The sequence below is a fragment of the Acartia tonsa genome, chromosome 10, assembly GCF_053477335.1.
Source record: "Acartia tonsa isolate MP-2025a chromosome 10, ASM5347733v1, whole genome shotgun sequence".
NCBI classification, from domain to species: Eukaryota; Metazoa; Arthropoda; class Copepoda; order Calanoida; family Acartiidae; genus Acartia; species Acartia tonsa.
This window is the reverse complement of record NC_137269.1, coordinates 15,633,196-15,654,149: the sequence shown is the minus strand read 5'-3', so window position 1 is coordinate 15,654,149 and position 20,954 is coordinate 15,633,196. Positions and strand designations below refer to the sequence as shown.

The window sequence follows — 20,954 nt, the reverse complement described above, 5'->3', positions numbered from 1 at the left end:
TCAGTATTACTATAAATCTCTCATTATTGGGTAAGGCTATTTTTATTGCTTTTTAAAGCAAAAAAAGAAAATAAAAGATATTTGTTACTAAAGCTAACTACTTGCCAATGTTTAAAAAGAAAAAAATATAGAACTCAGTTTATTTCATTTTTTATTTAAAAAATACAGCATTTTATTAAAATTAATTTTTTTTTGTTTTAATCTAGCTCAATTTTTCAAAAATCTTACCTCTTAATAAAATTGCAATGTGTGAATAGAGTTAAAATTAGAAAAATTGAAGTCACTATTGCACATAAAAAATATGCAATTAACAAATAAAAAAGAATCATTATTGAATTTTATTTTCGATCAAATTCGAATGATTCAAAATTTTTTGGGCATATTATAAAGGGATAGTTCTATGAAGTGTATTTAAAGAGTTAAGGTACTTAGAGTAGTGAACTTTTATATGTCTTAGTAGAATATATTAGGCATTGGATAGATATGATTATATGTTAAAGAATTTTTAACATTGACCAGACCAAACTTTTTTTATTTGACAATATCGAAAAAAGTTAAAGAGATTTGCCACATAAATTACATGAGAATGGTCTATTTTTTTCCAAATATGTATAGCCAAAACACCAATTTTAGATAATCTTTTTTCACATATTTCACAAGAGTTATAAAAAAATTGAACAGGGGTTCCCCTTGGGACAAGTTACTTAAAAAACATAAAAATAACGTCCGGTTCACTATAGGACAGGTTTTCTATAGATTCTTTTTAAAAAAATAAAGAAAACCGTCCGGTTTTCTTACAATATACACATTATCTCACGCGGAAATACCAGCTAACCATACAACATATATATATATAAAAAGACCATTCTCATGTAATTTATGTTGCAAATCACTAACTCTTTTAGATATTGTCAAATAAAAAAAGTTTGGTCAGGTCAAAGTTAAAATTCTTTATCACAATCATATCTATCAAATGCCTAATATATTCTACTAAGACATATAAAAAGATCACTACTCTAAGTACCATGCTGAATATTTTATTGGTCATTCTTTGTTGTTATGTGTATTTTGTTGTATAAAAAGTTTAAAGTTCTATTAACTAGTAAATGCTATCTAAAGTTGTATTTATGACAAAAAAGTTTTTGCCATATATAACACGCAACGAAGTTGAAAATAAAAAACTCATTTTTTAAGGAAAATCCCTGGTAAAATCTTTTAATTTTAATCAATAACTTTATATTATGCACTACTACGTTATTCAAAATAGAAAAAACTTACAGTTCACTATTTTTTTTTTAAATGCACTTCGTGAAACTATCCCTTTTATGATAATTCATTCTTGTTTTTAATTAATAATGTATTTTATATTCTTTTACAAAAATGTATGTATTAGGAAATAATTTTATAAGATCTTGTATTTTTCTTCCTATTAGGTATTATATTTAATGATCTCTTTGTAACATTAATAAATGTATTTAATATTTTAGGTACATATTACATAATAGGTTTTTAATTCCACTAAGCTCTTTTTTATTTAGAACTTTTAAAAGTTGTCAAATTCCTGTACAAGGAGCCAATTTTTATGTTTCTTTTTACATAAAAAAATCTATAATTTCTATGAATTCAACTTTTTTCGAGCTTTTTGATTTAGTTCTTAAAAAAAGCTTTTTTGTGACTTTTCCCGGACTGATTTTTAAAGTGCAAAAATTGTAATATGAAAAATATTAGTTTTTATTAAATATTTAGAGCTTTTCTATTATTCTTATGTATACAATACAAAAAAAATAATGTATCATTTGATATCAGTGATAAAAGCTAAAATTAAATGAATAATAATTCAGAATAATGCAAAATATTAAATAGAGTGAATTATAAACGGGGAGTTTTGATTTTTCAAATATCTTGTAGATCAAAGGAAACTCTTTCAAGAAAGATAAAATAAATTTTGGTTATTGGGTATTTTTCATACGAGATATCAACATTAATCATCCCTCCTTTTAAAAATTTAAATTTTTATTTTTCTGCTTTATCTTGAAGAGGGCTATCCATAGAGGGAAAATGATTTTAATCAACATAGAAAAAGACAAATCTTCAAATGTCATATTTAAGTCCAAAGCACAGTAAATAAACAATAGCATTTACTCTTTAACAAAAAACTTCTGATTATTTTATACAAAATCTCATTTATGAATAGTCCTCTATGATAGAAAGTAATAATTCTTTTTGATTTACCTAATAAATAAAAATTCTGAATAATTATATTTCGTGAGAGCCAAAAGTTTTTAACTAAAATTTGTGATTTAATTGTGTGGCTATAACAGAATGCTACAATTGTCGCCTATAGTGAGTGAAATAGAGGCTTTATAATTTATAAATTTGATTATTATCATTATAATTACATAATATGTAGCATTCTCCTTTTATTCAAATAAATGTAATTACATTTTGATACTTATTCATTTTATAACATCAGTCTTGCTAAGTTACTCATTTGGACTAAAAAGTTATTTTAGAGATTACTAAATAGTGTTCCATTTAGTACCCTCTAGTAGAAGAAAAAGGAAAAGAGGTGTGAATTCATTTTGATATTTATTGAGATTCTGACATTTTTTAACATTCCTAACAATTTAATGAATTAAACAAATATATCTAATCTTAATGACAGCTACTCTATAGTTACGGAGAAAAGTTGAATCCACAAGGCTGTAAAGTGTATTGAAGACGAAATCCTCTTTCTCTGAAAATATAAATAATGTATTTAATCAAAATTATTCTAAAACCGGTTTTTTTGGGGGGTAAACAAACACCCTTTAATTACTTCCCCTTTGATGTTCCTGGCTGCGCCACTAACATTTAAGGGAGGAAGGGCAATAAAATTGCATTGAACCATCCAAAGACTAAAAACAAACTAACTTTTAAATTCCGGCCTAGTGTGAAGATGATTAGGTTCAGTGGTTAGCGAGATATTAACAGACAAACAAAATCCTGACAACATTATATTCAGACTGGCCAGAGTGTACGTTTTGTACGTTACGTATCGAATCTGAGTACGTTCTGGACGTTATATTGAGATGTGTACGTAACGTATTTTGTATTTTTGTACGTTTTACGTTTTTTTTTAAGAATAAGAATCAAATATTAGTAGAAAAGTAATTTGTATGTTTTGTACGAAAATTTTTGCAAAAACAATAGGTGTATTATATCAAATAAATTCAATAATATCTTCAATTTTTATAGAACAAAAATATGTAGGTAAATTATGCATAGGTATATGTTATAAAATTCTTTTTCTTTTTAAAACTAAAATTAAAATAGTGGGGTCGACTACCAACCCCCCCCCCCCCATAAAAAAATTCCCCCCCCCCGAAGAAATTTTTTTTATATTTATTTTTAAAAATCTAAATTACGAAAAATTGGTTTGATCAAACCTCTTGGGGCAAAGCCCCTAGAGGCTAGGGGCGAAGCCGCTAGTAAGTATAAAAGTATTTCAATTTGTATATTCATTTGTATTTGTACAAAAAGTATTACAAAAATAGTATATTATCTATAATACAAAGTAGAATGATGTCTGTCCGTCTGCTTGTCCGTCTGTATATCAGAAGCTTAATATCTCAGTAACCACTGAACCTATTGGGCTCTACTCTTCATGGAATATACCTAATAGTCCTGTGATGGTTTTTTGCAATTTTCTTTGGGGGAGGGACACTTAAAGCTTTTTACTTTCTACTAGGATTAGAGGCTTCGCCCCTAGCCTCTAGAGGCTTCGTCCCCTCTTTTATAGAATCGTTTGTTGGAAATTTGTCAAAAAAAAAATAAAAAAAAAGATTGTGATTATTTTTTTCATTTAGGCTTCGCACCAGGGTGCAGTGGGGGTTCCCCCACCCCGCTGATTTGTATTAGTTTACAAAAATAAATTGAGGGGTGGTTGATTTTTTTTGGGGGGTGGGTTTCCCACACTCTAAGAAAATAGCCTAAAACTACCACAGGACCAGTAGATATATTTCCTGATGATTAGAACCCAATCTGTTCAGCGGTTACCAAGATCTTAAGCTTTAGACAGACGGGCATTGATTTACTTTGTATCAAAGACTAGTATTTTCTGAGATCTTTAGCAATAGACAAAATAACCCTATATCCTATTATATATTTATCCTATAAATCCTTTTTTTCTGTAACGAAGAATCACGCTAACTGCTGAACCGACATGATCATTGTGAGGTTGTAGGCTATTTTCTCTGTCCTTCCATTTCCCTTCAAGAACCTGTATTCAAAATGGTAGAAAATTAGCCTAAAACCATCTCGGTAACTGTATGAAGTAGTTATGAAAATCTTAAGCATCAGACAAAAAACTTGCTACTTTATTTAATAGAATATACTTAGTACGTAATAACAGGATGTATGTCTCTCTGTCAGTTTATTTGTACCGAAGGTTCTCGCTAACCGCTAAACCAAATGGTTCTCCTTTACAGGGTAGCTTCTCATAGGTCCTGGGAGAGGGTACAACCACCCTCGCAAGAGAAATTACTCTTAGAAAAAATCACCACCCTTCCCCTATTTTCTCTTTCTTTTTATAATTGAAATCAGAAAAGGGGGGTGGTCTACTCCCCCCTCCCTCATTAAAAAATTTATTAGCAAAGCTACTCTATAATCACTTTGTCAGTCCGTTATGCTATCGGAGAAACGTGATTTTCTCGGCTCCTGTTTTTTGATGGAATAAGTTCACATTCTACATATTTTCATTGAGATTTGCCTTTTGGTTGGGGTGCTAGATCTATTCCTAGATTTTCTTTTTTTCATAGTTTTCTCGACTTCTATTCAAGATAGACGGCTGATATTTTCAGGGAATAAATAAATTCACATTCTACATATTTTCAAAAAGTTTCTTTAAGTTTTGTCTATTTGTTGCAGTGCTAGATCGATTCCTAGATGTATAGGTTTTTGTGATTTTCTCTACTCATATTCCTGATAGACGGTTGTAATTTTCAGGGATTGGTTTAGTTTTCATTCTTAATACTTCCACTAAATTTCTTTGAGATTTGCTTTTTGGTTGGGGGACTGAATTTATTCCTAGATTTTCACGTTATTATATATTTTTAAAAGGTTTTGTGATTTATTTAAATAAGTTAAATGCTTATTTTTTACGACACTACTCTATAGTTTATATAGTTCCCAGATTTCCATTCATAACTTTTGAGCTTCACTACTTAAGGATGTTGTCATCCTTGTTTTTTACTTTTTATTTTTAAATAAAAAAAAATGGGTTTTTAATTCAACTCCCCCCCCCCCCCTAATCAAGTTCCTCTAGAGGCCTCTAAGGGCGTATTCGCTGGTCCTTATAATAGGATATACTTTGTACATAATAACAGGATGTCTGTTTGTTTGAACCAAAGAATCTCGCTAACCACTGAACCGATATGGTTCTCCTTAACAGGATAGCTTCTCATAGGTTTTTGGAAGTTTTATAACTATTTTGGGGAAGAGTATCACCATCCACCCTCCCAAGAGAAATTGACTTTAGTAAAAAACTACCTCCTCCCCCCAAAATGAATTTTAATTGCTCACTGATTTTAAGTTAATTTTTTTCTAGATGTCTATAAATAACTTTTGAGCTTCGCTTCTTATGTATGTTGTCATCCATGTTTTTTTATTGAATTCAACTCTCCCCTCCTCAAGTGCCCCTAGAGGCCTTTAGGAGCGTAGACGCTAGTTCTTTTAAATAGAATAATAGGATATCTTGTGTCTGTCAGTTCGCTATGGTTCTCCATTACAGGTAGCTGCTAGTAGACTTAAATGTATTGATATTAGGTAACTAGGAAATTATTTAACTTATTTTTTATTAGGAATGTACGTTTTTGTACGTTTTTTAACTTTTTTTTATGTACGTAACGTATTTTTTTGTGTACGTTATGTACGTTTTTTATTTTCAAAATTGGCTGGCCAGTCTGTATATTACAACAAAGCAGTAGAAGAAATTACCTCAATTATCAATGGGCCTAATCCTTCAAAATTTCTTAAGCTAGCCTAGAAGTTTGTTTCCTATGGCTTACATCTATAAACACAACGATAAGGAAACCCTAGACTATCCTAGAAAATTGTAAAGGATTTGACTCAATGTCTTGAATATAGCACGGCTTTCGCTGGATTTAAATCTGTCCTGTAAGATGTTTCCTACCTTTGATTAATAATATCTTGTTGAAGACTTGTATTATTTATACTCGTAGCTGGTTCTACTAATTCTCCAGTAGAATATCTAAATATTTAAAAGTTTTAGAATTGCGAATTTTTCTATTCTCAAAAGGGTTGTATGTGTTTTCCTCAAACTTATTTTTGGACCACTGCACTGGAAAGCCCTCCCCCTTATTACTTATTATTAAGATAAACATTTTTAAGCCACTGCGGCAGTTCTTACCATGCGGGGCTATTTTGAACAATTTCTTATCAAAATCTAGCTAATATAAGTTCAGAATAACCCACCTGACTCCATCATCAGTATGAACAAGAAACACAAATGGTCCTCCCATAACTAAATTAAAACAATATTAATTACGATCACAAACACAAAAGGCAAAATCCTATTGATTTCACAGGTTAGATATAAGGGAATATTTAGAAATTAGAAAACTTTAACGCCTGGGCTATAGCTCAAAAAATATTATGGGATTGAGCCCAAAGTTAAGTTAGTGTATATTTGCACTGTAATTATACTGCTTTCCAAAGTTGGCTCAAAAACTTTAGAGACTTTTATTAAATAGGTATTTATTGGAAAAGGGGCAATTTTGTTTATCATAATTTGGGTTGTTTATCAATTTATCGTCTATACATTTGTGCACTTAAACTGGTTAAAAATTTATATTGTTGATTTTCCAGCATTTCAGGCACATTTTGGTAGGATTTTAGTTAGAAATAAATTGCATCAATTTCTTGTGAATGTATTTTACCTGTTACAGCGTTAAAAGTAGATGTGTTGCTTCCCCCGCAATAAAAAGCATCAGTTACTCTAAAAATATGATTTAGAAAATATCAGTAAATAGCTGCAGGAGAAATCTTAATAAAAGGACAGGGAACATAGATTCTGACAAATATGCTTTATGGCTATTTCATGTTTCCAGGTGTAAAAAAAACAATAGTTTTAAATAGAAACAATGCGTAGGTACATTTCTAAATTTACAAAGGAGAAACTGAACGTCACAACCTTATTTAAGTCCATTCCATATACATTGTGGCTTATTATAGAAAAGCTTTGAATAAAAATGACCTTGCTGATGTTCCAAGTATTGAAGAAGCACCAAGGGCTGAGATGTAATCATTAGAACTAAACCAAGAAAAACTATATCCATTGTAAATATAAAAATAAAAACTATTTCTCGTATTCATTCGAATCCGGTGGATAGGAACCGGTTCTCATGAATACGAAAAAACTATGTCTAGCATCGTATTATATCCAGTTTTCTACGAATATAGAAATGTACAATCATAAGATAAAAACTAGTTTTTTTAGCCGGTGCCTTCGGCACCACGGGGCCAAAAAAACTAGTTTCAATCTTATAATTGTACATTCTATATCCGCGGAAAGCCGTTTATAATACGATACGAGAAATAACTATTATTGCTTTCTAACGGTTTCGCCCCTAAAGGCCTCTAAGAGCACTTGAGGGAAGGGATGTGGGGGAAGTCGACCCTCTACTTTCAATTTTGCTATTAAAAGTAAAAACTGATAATACGTTTTTAAGTGCAAGGTGTGATTATACTAGGGGGGGGGGGGGGGAAGGTAACCTTCTCCAAAATTGTTATAAACCTTTCCTGGGTTGATAAGTAGCTTCTCTAAAAAAGGAATATCACACTGTTCAGTAGTTATCGAAATCTTAAGCTACAGACAAAAAATATAAAAACAGCTTTAAATTATAAAAAAAATACTAATTTGATCTCATTTACCTATTTGTAGCTGCTGATAAACACATTGATCCATCACCTATTATCACATATGTTTTAAAATGAATTAAGATTTTTTAAAGAAAAATATTTTCCAGTACGGCTTTAAAACCGATTAATACCCGGTGGATAAGAACTGATTCTCAGCCACACTCAAAAATCATGTATCATATCGTATTATATCCAGTTTTCTACGAATATAAAAACCAGTTTTGTTAACCCATGCCTTCTGCATCTCGGGGTTAACAAAACTGGTTTTAATCTTAGATTGTACATTTTTATATCTGCGATAAAAAAACTATTTTACAATTTGCTTTATTACTATTTTTATGTTTATGTCGTCTATACTCTATATGGTCAAGGCTGACATATCTTTTTCAATAAAAACTGTGGACATTATTTATTTCGACTTATTAAAAAATCTATTGGCTGACATATAATTATACTAGACAAAAGGTATACCTGGTAGCACATTGTTATTGGCCAAGTTACTGTTCATCACAAAATTACCTACTTCGGACTCTAGCTAAAATAAACATTGATTGGCAGGTAGCAAAAATAAATCATTCAAATCAAAAGTAGAATATTATGGTATAGTCCCTTTCGTGACAACGCTTTTTAAGGGCGTTTTGTCGTATTTTCATAGTAGATTTTAATAGGTGATTGCCCCGCAGGGTAAGAGCCCCCCCTCCCCCTCACTGCAAAGGGCTATAAATAGATAAGCTACTGTGAAAATACGATAAAACGCCCTTTAAGATAAATTTTTGTGCAAATGTTGACAAATGTTTAAGTTAACGTCTTTTCTTATATCAAAACCCAAGACAACTAGTCTCCTTGCCTTAACACCACAGGTGCCAGTTTGTCTCCTGATACAGACATGATACTGTGTGCCTGCCAGGTAGGGGCTGCCAGCTCCAGACCCATAATTCAGGCTTTCAATTTCTCCATCTGAAAATTAATTTCTCAGACTTTTCTAGGGCGCTTGATACTTACTTAAAGTAAGAGGTTTATTGTATGTAATCCGTGTCTCTTTTTAAAGACCTAAGAAAGATCGTCGTGTAATACCTTACAGACAACCAACTTAGTTACAGGACCTTATTTGAAGTCCTACCCAATATGTAAGTTAAGGACTTGCGTGTGGTCAATTTTTTAATGGAAAAGGCATTTCATATGCAAACAAAGCAGCAAGACGCCAAGCTGGTATATATTGATTCTAGTTCTTTTTCAATATATATTTTTATTAATCTAGCATTTTTATTTTCTTTTTTGTTGGCCGGGATAGGAACCAGTCATATAAAATTTTCTTTATTCTATCCGCGGAAAATATAAGATGCGATAAATATAGTTTATAAATAAATATATACTTGGTTCAGTGAAGTATTGTAAACATCCATCCGGTGCTGAAATTTAACAGAAATTTTAACAATTAGAAATAAACGCATCTTTTTAAAACTAAAACTACTAGTAATTGTAGATTAATGACAAAATGTCTGAGGACGGTTTAGCTATTGTAATATAAAGTACATTTCTCTCTGCCTTGAGAGAACTATATGTACTTGATAAATATAGCTTTAGTCTTGTGTTGTCTTTCTCGGAGCAAGGTTATTTGCTCTGCGATCTGACACAGACCTAAAGTGATTAAAGTGTTGTAATAGATATTATACCTATTTTATATAATTATATGTAATTGGATTAATACACATTATTAGTAGATTTAACTGTTTGTTCTATTATACTACACGTCACTATCTTAGTAACGGAATTAATTTTGTTTGCAACATTTACATTTGCATATGTGAGCACTGAGCAGGTTCATCTAAAAAGCTTTTTAAGAGTGAAATGCGAAGCTCTTTATAGTGCCTAAATATTACGTAATACAATTCAAATGACCAATGATAGGCCAAAAACAAAGACTAAATTACCAATGGTAGGCCATTATGACTTCATTTTTTTATAGGCACTATAAAAAGCTTCTGAAATGCAGCTGTTCAGACTAGTACAGACATATTCAAGTTATGGAGTCAACGCGCTACCACAAACAAACAAAATTTACCTCGTAATTCGCTCTCTTTGGAACAGTCTATCATTGTTGATTTAATATTCCATCTGAATGATAAAAAGATAGGACACGGTGCTGTTGTTATATCAACAACAAAAAATAAAAATTATATAACCACAATATTTAATTAAAGTCGACTATATGGCCTGGTATTTGATATAAATGCCAGTGTTAGATGTATGTATATTTGTCAGCATACCTATATTTAGCAAATTATTGTCAAATTTACATCCAAACAAACAATTTGACAAAAAAAACATCCGCTCTATTTCTGCCAGTTGTAGAAACGACAACGTCCCAAGCTTCTATATTTACCTATAGGAATCTCCATTAGACCCAACAAAAGCAAATATTCTAACAGGATCATGGGCTGTTGTAGCGTCCACAGGAACATATATGTGCTGACCTTACAAAATATTTCAAGTAAAAATACTTTGCTAAAGTTAAAAATACCAAAATATATATATATTTGAATGAATATATTTTACCTGTCAAATTTCCACACACAGTATTGCCCTAAATGTAAAATAATGCTTGTTTACTTAAGTTTTGTTAAAAAACAGTTACAATATAGACATTAATAATTGCCCTCCATAAAAACCCGCGGCAATTAGCATAACAATAGCGCGGATCTTCTTGTTTTTCCGATTGGAATGAACATTTCAATCGTTTGGGGACCACTATCTCAAATACCAACCTAAATAACTGGAAAATGTATGTAATAGTTCACTCATTTTATATCGATAGACACAATAAGTTATATTGTGACATTTTTCAGATATTTAAGGTATTTCTTCAATTAACCCTCCCTTCCCTCCCTTTTCGGAAATTTACACTGGCTATTTATGAAATTGGGGAGTTTGCATTCTGTTATTGGTCAAATGTAATCACCTAGCCATTATAATTTAGGCTATCATTCTTCAAATAGAATAAATTTGACCGTTTGACTGTTTTCTGGATTCTGTTTATATCACATTACCATTCTCAAATGGATTAAATTTGACAGTTTCTAAACAATAACATAAACAGTCACAGAATACATCCTCCCCAAATGTGGTAGTATCTTTTTGTAGGTCCTCCGGCCCGGAAACAGCAACCTTTATCTATTGCAGGAATAAGGGATTCTGAATGGTAATGACAAGAGATGGTGTGTGTCCCCTATAGAGAAGGTTTATGATTCGAGACTGGACCATGATATCATACTGGAGACGTAAATATAAGTACATAATGATGCTTAGAAAGATTAATTACATAAATATTTCATTTTCAAGTAAAAGGAATGCATTGGCCAAATAACAACAGCTTCAACTCATTAACAAGCACAGTTAAGACTTCTTCAATACAAAGGTCGTACAATCAAAGGGTTGGTTGCCTGCTGGGTGTTACTTTATCTAATAGTATTTGGACTTGGTTGTTAGGCCTGATGTTACAGTCTCATTAGGAGCAGCCTAGCCCATTGACAAGGCAGGTAGACCCCATAATTAATAAACAAAAATGTCACCTGATATAATCCAAGATTTTGTTGTGCAGTAAATATTGCTAAGCGATCACTGTCACAGTCACCTACAAATATATCTTTACAGTCAATACAAATAGTTTTTAAACCTTCAAATATTTATTATAGTGCACATTTATTCCCCTCTGAAAAATTACTCAGTCTAATCTGTAATATTCAAAATTAGATACTTTTTTAAATTTTACTGAAAGTATAAATGATTAGTAAAGAGCAAATTGAGAGTGATTTCAGAATACTGTTTTTTTATTCCGGGGGACTTTGGTCTAGGTGGGCATTTTGATTTACTTTACACAATTTCAAAAAGGGGTTTCAGGATTTACTTAATGATGGAAAAAAAAAACATTTTAGACATTTGAGGGAAGGGGAAGCATTGCTTATGTTAAGAGGGGAGCCGTGGGAAGGCAGTTTTTCCTAAAAAGTCCCCTTCGAAAACTGCAAATGGATACAAAAAAATAGTGAAGCACTAAATTAAATAATCTTTAAGTTTTTTTTCTACACAAAAATGCATGATTTGAACATTGGAAAAAGGAAATGTATGATATCCTCCTTTATACTTTAAGATGATAATTAATATGTAATTGACTTAGATTGTAAGCTTAAATATTTACCTATAGGTGAATGAGTAAGGGAGGGTGGTGGAAGCTCGAATGTTTCAAAATCTAACCTAAAATGTGAAATAAACAAGGATGACAACATCCATAAGTAGCGAAGCTTAAAAATTATGCATGGATATCGGGAATAAATTTACTATAGAGCAGTGTCATCCAATATATTTGATAAAATAGTGAAATGACGAAAACTTTAAAATCACGCAACCTTTAAATCACGAAAAATTTAAAATCTAAGAATCGATCTGTCTCTTACGGAGAGACGGACATTTCAAATTATAGAGTAGCTTCGCTACTAAAAACTAGTACATACTTAGAGAACTGCAAAAAAAGCATGCAGAAATTCAAAGTCATTACTTGTTCCCAACTGGAAAAAGTTAACATTCCTTCATTCTATTGGCAAAAGTTGGTCAAAATTTACCTAATTTGACAAATATCTGGATCTTCAACAACAACACTGAATGTACAGAAAGATTGAGAGGTGTTAGTCAACGGCCAACCTGAACAAAATTTATAATCATAGCCGCCAGGGATAAAAGGGGATAGGACAATGACCAGTAAATTGATGTACTATACATCCCAAATGATGATAAACAAAATTAGCTCTTCTGAAGATTAAAATTATTGGTTGAAACATTTGAACACTTAACTTAATCAATCAACCAATCAGAATCACTGAAGTCCCCAAAGTTATTAAGCTAACGATTAAGAAAACGTTATTAGAGGACTTTAGGGACTTGTGTAATGTGTATTAAACATCATCCCACTGTCCCCTCTCTCTCTGAATCATAGGAAGGTTATGAGATATGTAGGAGTTTTCACTCCTACACCTTTAATTAAAAAGATTGAAAACAAGGAGTGAGGTATAGTAGTAGTTTTTGTTTGTTTGTTTATTACTTTGGGTAATAGGTAGCCACGCAGGGTAAGAGCCCCCAGCAGGAGACAGTCTAGGGACATTGGATAAAAACAATTTCACTGTTAATGTGTTTTCATGTTTTGCAATTAGCATAAACTGGATGATTTTTTTTTATAACTTTAGGGACTAATTTTCATTTTAAGGACTTTTCATTGTAATTGTGTGGAGCGGTAAGTTTTTTTTTGTCGACCTTTAACCTATAAAAATGAGCTTTTAAAAAGTTAGTTATAATGATTAACTTATGTTCTCTTTGAAAATAATCTAATATCTAATGAAAACTCACTAACCTGGATTTGAAAAGTAAGAAACTTTTTCTGTTACTCTGCCATAACAAGATTCTCTGACTAAAATTAATTTAATATTTTGTTGTATGACCAGAATTTGAACTTTCTATAAATCAAATTTATTGGATGAAAAGGTTAGAAATTGCTAGTTTGAACCAACCAATCAATAAAAGTAACCAAAATTGAATGAGCGAACATATCATGAACTGGAGCCTATCTTACATGTCTACATAACAGATATAAAGTTTTGACTTTAATTACTGTGCTATAGCAATAATAAGAGATAACCAAGGAGAGTACTTTGGCCGTGTCTACGTCGCCTCTCCACCACAGCAACAGCAACAACACCAGCAACCGCCTGTGCCAAGAGCCAAAACAACCAATTTCCTGCCCAGCCACCCACCATCTGCAGTTTCAACTACATCAGTCCTTTTTTAAATCACGTGACAATGAAGCAACCTGCTCAGCTACCTCGAGTTTTTAACTAGGTCGACAAAGGATAAGGCAACACCAGCATGCCTTATTCAGCTCTTACTAATACGTGCTGGTATCGAACAAAACCCAGGTCCGCCCTGGCCATGTCATCTATGCTCGAAACCCCTAACACCAACAGCCGTAGAATCCACCAACTGCCATCAATGGTTGCATGTTAAATGCTCTGGCCTAAAATCAACAAAAGAACGTCAGAAACTTAAAACCTGGAGAGGTCCATGCTGCCCCCCTGTCACCCCTCCTGTCCCCCCTCCCGTCCCCCCACAGCCCCCCACCCCCCCTGCTCAACCCCCTCCCCCACCATCAACCCCCCATCACTACTTAGACTTCCCAATACTACAATATAATATTAATGGCCTCAATAGCAAACTAGATGAACTTCTCCACCACTTGGACAAAAACAACATCAAAGTCGCAGCAGTTCAAGAAACAAAACTGACCTCTAAATCAAAACATCCTAAAGCAAAGAACTACACAAGAAGACATCCCACCAAGCTTAGCCAATGACCCCCACCTGGAAACCTTGACAATAAACATACCTGGCAAGGATGGTGACCTAAAAATACGCAACATCTACATACCCCCTCAAAGTAGTTGCCAACCAGGATATGTCCCACCCATTGACAAAATCTTTGACAACCTTGAAGGGAATGCAATGATTCTAGGTGATGTGAATGCACATCATGAATTGTGGCATTCCGAGGCAAACACAGATGCCCGAGGGAATCAATTAGCTGATACCATTGCTGATAAACCATTCGGCATTCTTAATGAAGATCAACCAACAAGAATCTTCAATGGAACCAGCACAGCTCCAGATATTAGTATAGCGTCCAACTCACTTCTAGCCTCCAGTACCTGGAAAACAGAAGTAAAAATGAGTTCAGACCACCTCCCAATCCTCATTAATATTACAGCTGACATGAAAAAGAGGAAATCACAGGACAAATTATACATAAACTTTGCCAAAGCCAACTGGTCAAAGTTCACTGAAGCAACTGAAAAGGCTCTTTCTAATGCACGCAACATAAATGTTCACAAAGATGAAAAGTTTCTTCGAAAAACCATCATAAATGCTGCAAAGAAACACATTCCAGCTGGAAGAATCATGAGAACTGTTCATGAGATCCCAACAGAAGCAATGAAACTCATTGAAGAAAGAGACCAAATCAGAAAATCAAATTCCTTAGATCCTAGACTAAAAGATCTTAACAAAAACATAGATACCAAGATCAGAGAACATAAACAACAAAAGTGGAAAGATCACCTGGACAGTTGTCAACCAAATTCCAAAAAGCTGTGGACAACCATCAAAAATCTTAACAGTCAACCACCACAACCCAACAACCAAGGAATAAAGTTCAACAACAAAATACATCACAACCCCAGGAAACTAGCAAAAAAATTCAACAGCCAATATACACCACACTCTGACAAAAAACCAAAACAAAAGTCTAGTAAAGTTCTTCGCCATCTGAAAGTCGAACCAGCAGACCCTAAGGTAAAAATTTCAACAGCCCAGGTTAGGGAGGCGATCAAGAAAGCTAAAAATTCCAAAGCACTAGGACCTGACGACATATCTCCGATTATGCTAAAACACCTTGGTCCAAAGGGAATCCGCTTCTTGACCAACATCTTTAATACATGTGTCAACACAGCCACCATCCCTTCAATCTGGAAAGTTGGCCGAATCATTCCCCTCCTTAAACCTGGAAAACCAGCTGATGAAGGTTCCAGCTACAGACCAATCTCTCTCTTATCACCTATGGCCAAGACTCTGGAAAGTGTCTTACTACCAGAAATCTCAGCTTCCATAAAATTGGCTAACCATCAGCATGGCTTCCGTAAAGCACACTCAACAACAACTGCCCTACAAGAACTAAACATCAAAATAACCAACGGCCTCAACCAAAAGAAACCTGTCAACAGAACAGTTGCCATTGCCATCGACTTATCTAGAGCTTTTGATACAGTTGATCACGACCTGCTCCTTGAAGACATCCTAGAGCTCCAACTAAATGACAATATCAAAAGGTTTCTTTGTGCTTACCTTAGGGGGAGACAGACTTATGTAGAATTCAGAGGATCCAAATCTAGTTACAGAAAGATGCGCCAGGGAGTCCCCCAAGGAGGAGTCCTCTCACCTGTACTTTTTAATTTGTACATGGCCAAGATGCCACAACCTCCAGAGGGAACCAAACTAGGTACCTAGGCAGATGATACTACTGTCGCCAGATCTGGTCCACTAATTGAACCAATATGCCAAGAAATAAATGTCTACTTAAACACACTTGACAATTGGTTTAAAGAAAGAAATCTATTTATATCTGCACCAAAATCAACAGCAACCATCTTCACAACAGCTCCAGGAGAAGTTAACACAGAACTTCCTATCTTTATCAACGACAACAAAGTCCCCACTGTTAAACAACCAAAAATCTTGGGTGTCACATTTGACAATCTCCACACTTTCAGACACCATGCGGACAACGTTAAAACCAAAGTACACTCCAGAAATAATATTCTCAAAGCCCTGGCAGGTACTTCTTGGGGTAAAGATAAAGAAGTGCTAATACCAACATATAAAGCTGTAGGACAATCTATTATTAACTACTGCAGCCCTATCTGGAGCCCCTCTGTATGTGATAGTAAATGGCAAGAACTCCAAGCAGCACAAAATGCCGCCTTGAGGACAGCCCTTGGATGTGTTAAAATGACCAGTCAAGACCATCTACATTCAGAAAGCAAGATGATGCCTGTCAAGGATCATTGTGAAATGCTTTCCCGCCAATTTCTACTCAACACACAACAAGAGACACATCCTAATACTATAAACCTCAATCACAGAGCTCCACGGAAAATGAAGAACACTTTAGTTACAGAACATGGTAAATACATCAAAAAACTCACCAAAAACAACAACCACACTGGACAAAACCATAAAAAGTTACTAAAGAAAATACACACAGATAGCGTTGCCAGAACAATATCCAACCAAGCAGTTAACCCTGTCCTCAACACTCCTGCACCAGCAATTGATGATTCAGAGAGAAAATTGCCCAGAAAAGCTCGCACTAAATTGTCTCAATTAAGGTCAGGCTATAGCTCTATGCTAAACAGCTACCTGTCCAGAATTAGAAATGATGTGCAAGATATCTGCCCAGATTGCCAGTTAGAGCCACACACCTCTAAACATCTATTCAATTGTGTGGCCAAACCTACAGACCTAAAGTTCGTGACCTTTGGACTAAACCAGTTGAAGCTGCCAGATTCCTTGGCCTCCTTGATGGCCGAGAATTCGATGATAACGGGTGAGAGCTGCGCCAGGCTACAACAACAACAACAACAAGAGATAACCAACAAGCAAAATAATATTTTGGGAAAGATATACAGGTCGTCATTAAATTAAGTGTTGCCCCCCGAATCACAAAACCTTTACGAATACATTTTCGAGTTAATTTAGTTATTGGCATGGAATAAGAAATTATCTTAGTTGGTTGTTGGGTAAAGCTGGTGTGTTATAGTTAGAAGTTTCTAGCTCTATCTGAAGCTAAAATAGTAGTGGGAAGAAAGCTTTTATATTACTAATAATTGTCTGGAAGGGGCCTAACTGTTACGGGTTATCTATATATTACATCAAAGTATGAAAGATAAATAATCTTTTTGTTTATAACAAAATAGTTGACATTTTTAGTGAGATTAGGATTGTACTGCTGTTTTAGAGATTTTATTTGACAAGCAGATAAACAGATAGACATCCTGTTATTTTAGGCTTTAGTTATAAATAGAACTTACACAAACAACAAGTTCCAAAGCCAGCAGCACAAGATATTGTTTGAGTTCCACCTAAAGAAAATTAGCTAAAAACATTTAGGGATACAGGAATAGGGCAGTGGACGATAAAACAGTTTAAGGTTTCCTTAGCCTTAAATATTTTTAAAAGCGAAGCTTTTCTATATTTAGGGTCGGTCCGTACGTCACAGAGAGATAGTTTTTTTCGTTAAATTAGGCATGTTAGAATTGTCCTATCGATTTTAAACTTTGCATGCTGATTCCTTTAGTAGTTAGGTACGATTTGGAAAGCGTAGCAACTCTATAATCATTACAAGAAAGTCCATACGTCCATTTTAAACATGTTGATTTTTTTACTTTTTTAACAACAAATTTCTATGTGATCTAATCATCCGATTGATCTGATTTTTGGTATGTTGATTCCTGGGACAACAAAGTATAATGTTATAAGCGAAGCAAATCTATAATCAAGTCCTAAAAAAGTAAATATGTCCATTAACATTATTTTCAACAAATTTACTTACAATTTTGCTTCGACTCTTATACATTTATATTCTGATTATTCAGTTTATGTCTAGGAAATTTTATATGATTTTGCCATTTGTCCAATTATTTTTCATTTATCAATAGAAATTCGAAGTTAACTTAAATTTAAAAATGAATGCTATGTTGATAAGACTTTCTACAATAAGATGTGTTGTTTGTCCTTCATAACCAAAGTAACGTATTGCTCATCTTTGACATGGTTAGTCTCTGGTATGCATGGAGAATGGAGATTCCTTTATTAAAACGGTATGACCTGGGTAGTTTAGTAACTGTATTATTTATAAACATTTTCTGGGGGAAGATACTATGCTACTATCTATAATATTTTTTGTAGCGTATTTACTCTAGAAATATATTCTTTTCCAATTTTGTCACCTACTAAACCATTAAGGTTAAGCTGCGCTACTAATTATAGATACAACTATCCTTGTTTTTAGTTCAGACAAAAAATCTTTTTTGTTTTTTTTAATTCCTAAATATTTGGCTCTATTACACATCTCTTTACTTTATAAATGTAGAAGCTGGGTGTAAAGCCTTATTTATTTGACAGATATTAAAATAAATTTTATAAATTATTCTTACACTAAGGTTAAACAAAACATTAATAATATAATTTTTTTCTTACAAAAGTACAAAACCTTTTTGTTAAATTAAAAAGACCTTTTTAATATTAACCTAATTTTATCAATAGTTATTATTACTAAGGTATTGTTTTCTAATTTTAACGTTTCGTAATGAACAAAAGATAAATAACATTAGTAAGCAAAAACAAGAAAAAAATTATCAATCTACGAATATCAAATTAAATTTTAAGTTTTTTTTATAGTAATGTACAAATATAAATGATAAAACTGATGATGTAGTATGGAAATGGAATACAGTCTTGAAAAACTTTGGGAACAAAGATACCATAGCTGGAGAGTAGCTGCGCTAATAAAAACTGGAGTGGGGACAAAACCGCGACAAACAAAACCGCGACAGGGACAAAACCGCGACAGGGACAAAACCGCGAGTGACAAAACCGCGACAGTGACAAAACCGCGACAGTTAAAAAATAACAGAAATATAATTATGTAGGATTTTTTTTTGTAGAAATACATGGCCGCAGCGCTCGGCCCCCTGGCCTGCCTAGCCGCGGGCGCTCGGCCCCCTTGCCCATAACCTAACCTAACCTAACTATTGTAAAAACATTTAAAAATTTGAAAAAAATCTACCAACCCCTTTTTGTAAAATCCACGAAATTCTAAACTATAAATAAGTTAATGTACATTAAACATTTAAACATATAGGTTAGGTTATAGGCAAGGGGGCCGAGCGCCCGCGGCTAGGCAGGCCAGGGGGCCGAGCTCTGCGGCCATAACCTTCTAGCATTAAGATTTTTTTATTATAGATTTTTTTGCAATGTCGCGGTTTTGTCACTGTCGCGGTTTTGTTATGTCGCGGTTTTGTCCCTGTCGCGGTTTTGTTTGTCGCGGTTTTGTCCCCACTCCTAAAAACTATACCTCTGGAATCACATTCTTCTTGTGTATAACATATCCCAGTTTCTTTACCAGAGTTAAAGTTCAATTTTATCAATATTGTAAATAAGATTAGTTTTTAAGAAATATTCAGTCATCAGACTGCCTGATTTATAAGATCTCTCATATGGCTGGACCAATTGTTCCACTTTTTTCAAGTTCTTGGGGCCTTTTTTGACTTTTTGATATCCATTTTCAGAAAAAAAGACCGCAATACAATAATCTTTATTTATTCTGAACATTTTCCTGTTGTGTTTGTAGATTCTGCATGAGTTGTATTACAGGCTGTATTGCTAAATCGTACCCAGTTAAAAACAACTGAACAAAAATAATAAATACATTTAAAGTTCTATTATTAGCTGTATTACTAAGATTAACATAACTTACTAACCAAAATATCAAATTCAATAAAAGATGTTTAAATGCTGTGTAATCAAAGGAGGAGGGGGGAAGTTTTGACACATTTGCGTAAAACTGGTGTATAGGCTTTATCTTTGGACTGAGAGGATAGGTTATTAAAGATAAAATCATTCTTATATGATGAATTTCCCCCAGATTTAAGATTTTTTGGATAGGCCTCCAGGTTCCGGAGCTCCGGGCCTCAAGGTGGTCTCTGGACAGGTAAGAATTAAAAAAAAAAATTTTTTCAAGAGTGAGAGGTCAGCTTTTGAAATAAAATATGCATGTTTTTTCTTTAAATATGTGATAACATTCAAAAAGATGCATATTTTGTTTTATGAGTTGGCCTCCAACCCTTAAAAAAAATTCTATTTTTTATTTTTACCTGTACATAGGCCACCTGGAGGCCTGGAGCTCCGGAACCTGGAGGCCTATCCAAAAAATCTTAAATCTGAGGAAATTCATCACATAGGAATGATTTTATCTTTAATAACCTATCCTCTCAGTCTAAAGATAAGGCCTATACACCAGGTTTACGCAAATGTGTCAAAACTTCCCCCCTCTTGTTATTAGATAAAATAACTAAACAAATTATTAAATACAATAAAAATTGTATTTTAAGCTACATATATAATGTTTTTATTAAGGTAAACATAACACTAAAAAGTATTTTATATTTAAATTCTAACCTGATTGTGAATTTAAAACAAAATTCTACTTACATTTTCCATTCCTAGTTCCCTGAACAAGTTGTCTACTTGAAGAAAAACTTATTTCTATCATGAGAAGTCCTTTTTGATGTCAATATATGGCTTATTTTTAAAAGCTAAGCTTTTCTATGGATAAGGTCGGTCCGTCCGTCCGTACGTAACGGATAGCTCTTTTCGTTAATTTTT

The 20,954-nt window shown here is 33.3% G+C and overlaps 3 protein-coding genes across 3 annotated transcripts in view; 1 reads left to right on the top strand and 2 right to left on the bottom strand.

The window, feature by feature from the left end:
* kuz (zinc-dependent metalloprotease kuz) overlaps positions 1-2,449 on the top strand; it is a 52,301-nt gene extending 49,852 nt beyond the window's left edge. Inside the window, exons 26-27 of the mRNA XM_080173752.1 lie at positions 78-1,864; positions 2,271-2,449. The gene's annotated coding sequence lies outside the window, so the exon portion shown is untranslated. The remainder of the gene's footprint in view (positions 1-77; positions 1,865-2,270) is intronic.
* A 124-nt stretch (positions 2,450-2,573) lies between these two features.
* LOC145329531 (uncharacterized) lies at positions 2,574-8,502 on the bottom strand. Its single transcript, XM_080173753.1, has 7 exons — positions 8,392-8,502; positions 7,933-7,969; positions 7,256-7,312; positions 6,939-6,997; positions 6,475-6,523; positions 6,173-6,250; positions 2,574-2,737 (listed from the first exon to the last, which is right to left on the bottom strand). Exons 1-7 carry the CDS (start codon positions 8,426-8,428, stop codon positions 2,677-2,679), a joined length of 378 nt encoding a protein of 125 aa, XP_080029879.1. The 5' UTR covers positions 8,429-8,502; the 3' UTR covers positions 2,574-2,676.
* On the bottom strand, positions 8,440-19,901 carry LOC145330451 (uncharacterized). The gene is made up of 13 exons (XM_080175085.1): positions 19,766-19,901; positions 19,645-19,686; positions 17,600-17,650; positions 13,316-13,372; positions 12,534-12,612; positions 12,113-12,168; positions 11,490-11,551; positions 10,477-10,504; positions 10,304-10,394; positions 9,983-10,035; positions 9,294-9,329; positions 8,768-8,877; positions 8,440-8,451 (listed from the first exon to the last, which is right to left on the bottom strand). The coding sequence occupies exons 1-13, from the start codon at positions 19,899-19,901 to the stop codon at positions 8,440-8,442; spliced, it is 813 nt and encodes a 270-aa protein (XP_080031211.1).
* Between the last annotated feature and the right edge of the window lie 1,053 nt (positions 19,902-20,954).

Bases quoted from the DNA above. Each gene is read 5' to 3' on its own strand.
- LOC145329531 (XM_080173753.1), bottom strand. From the start codon at position 8,428: ATGAACAGTAACTTGGCCAATAACAATGTGCTACCAG. The intron at 6,998-7,255 runs GTCATTTTTATT...TCATATTTTTAG, and splicing joins ATACTTGGAACATCAGCAAG to AGTAACTGATGCTTTTTATT. The intron at 2,738-6,172 runs GTAGGAAACATC...TTATATTTTCAG, and splicing joins CAAGATATTATTAATCAAAG to AGAAAGAGGATTTCGTCTTC.
- LOC145330451 (XM_080175085.1), bottom strand. From the start codon at position 19,901: ATGTTCAGAATAAATAAAGATTATTGTATTGCGGTCTTTTTTTCTGAA. The intron at 19,687-19,765 runs GCAGTCTGATGA...ACTCTGGTAAAG, and splicing joins TGAGAGATCTTATAAATCAG to AAACTGGGATATGTTATACA. The intron at 10,505-11,489 runs GTGACATTTTTG...TTTTACATTTAG, and splicing joins AAAATCTTGGATTATATCAG to GGCAATACTGTGTGTGGAAA.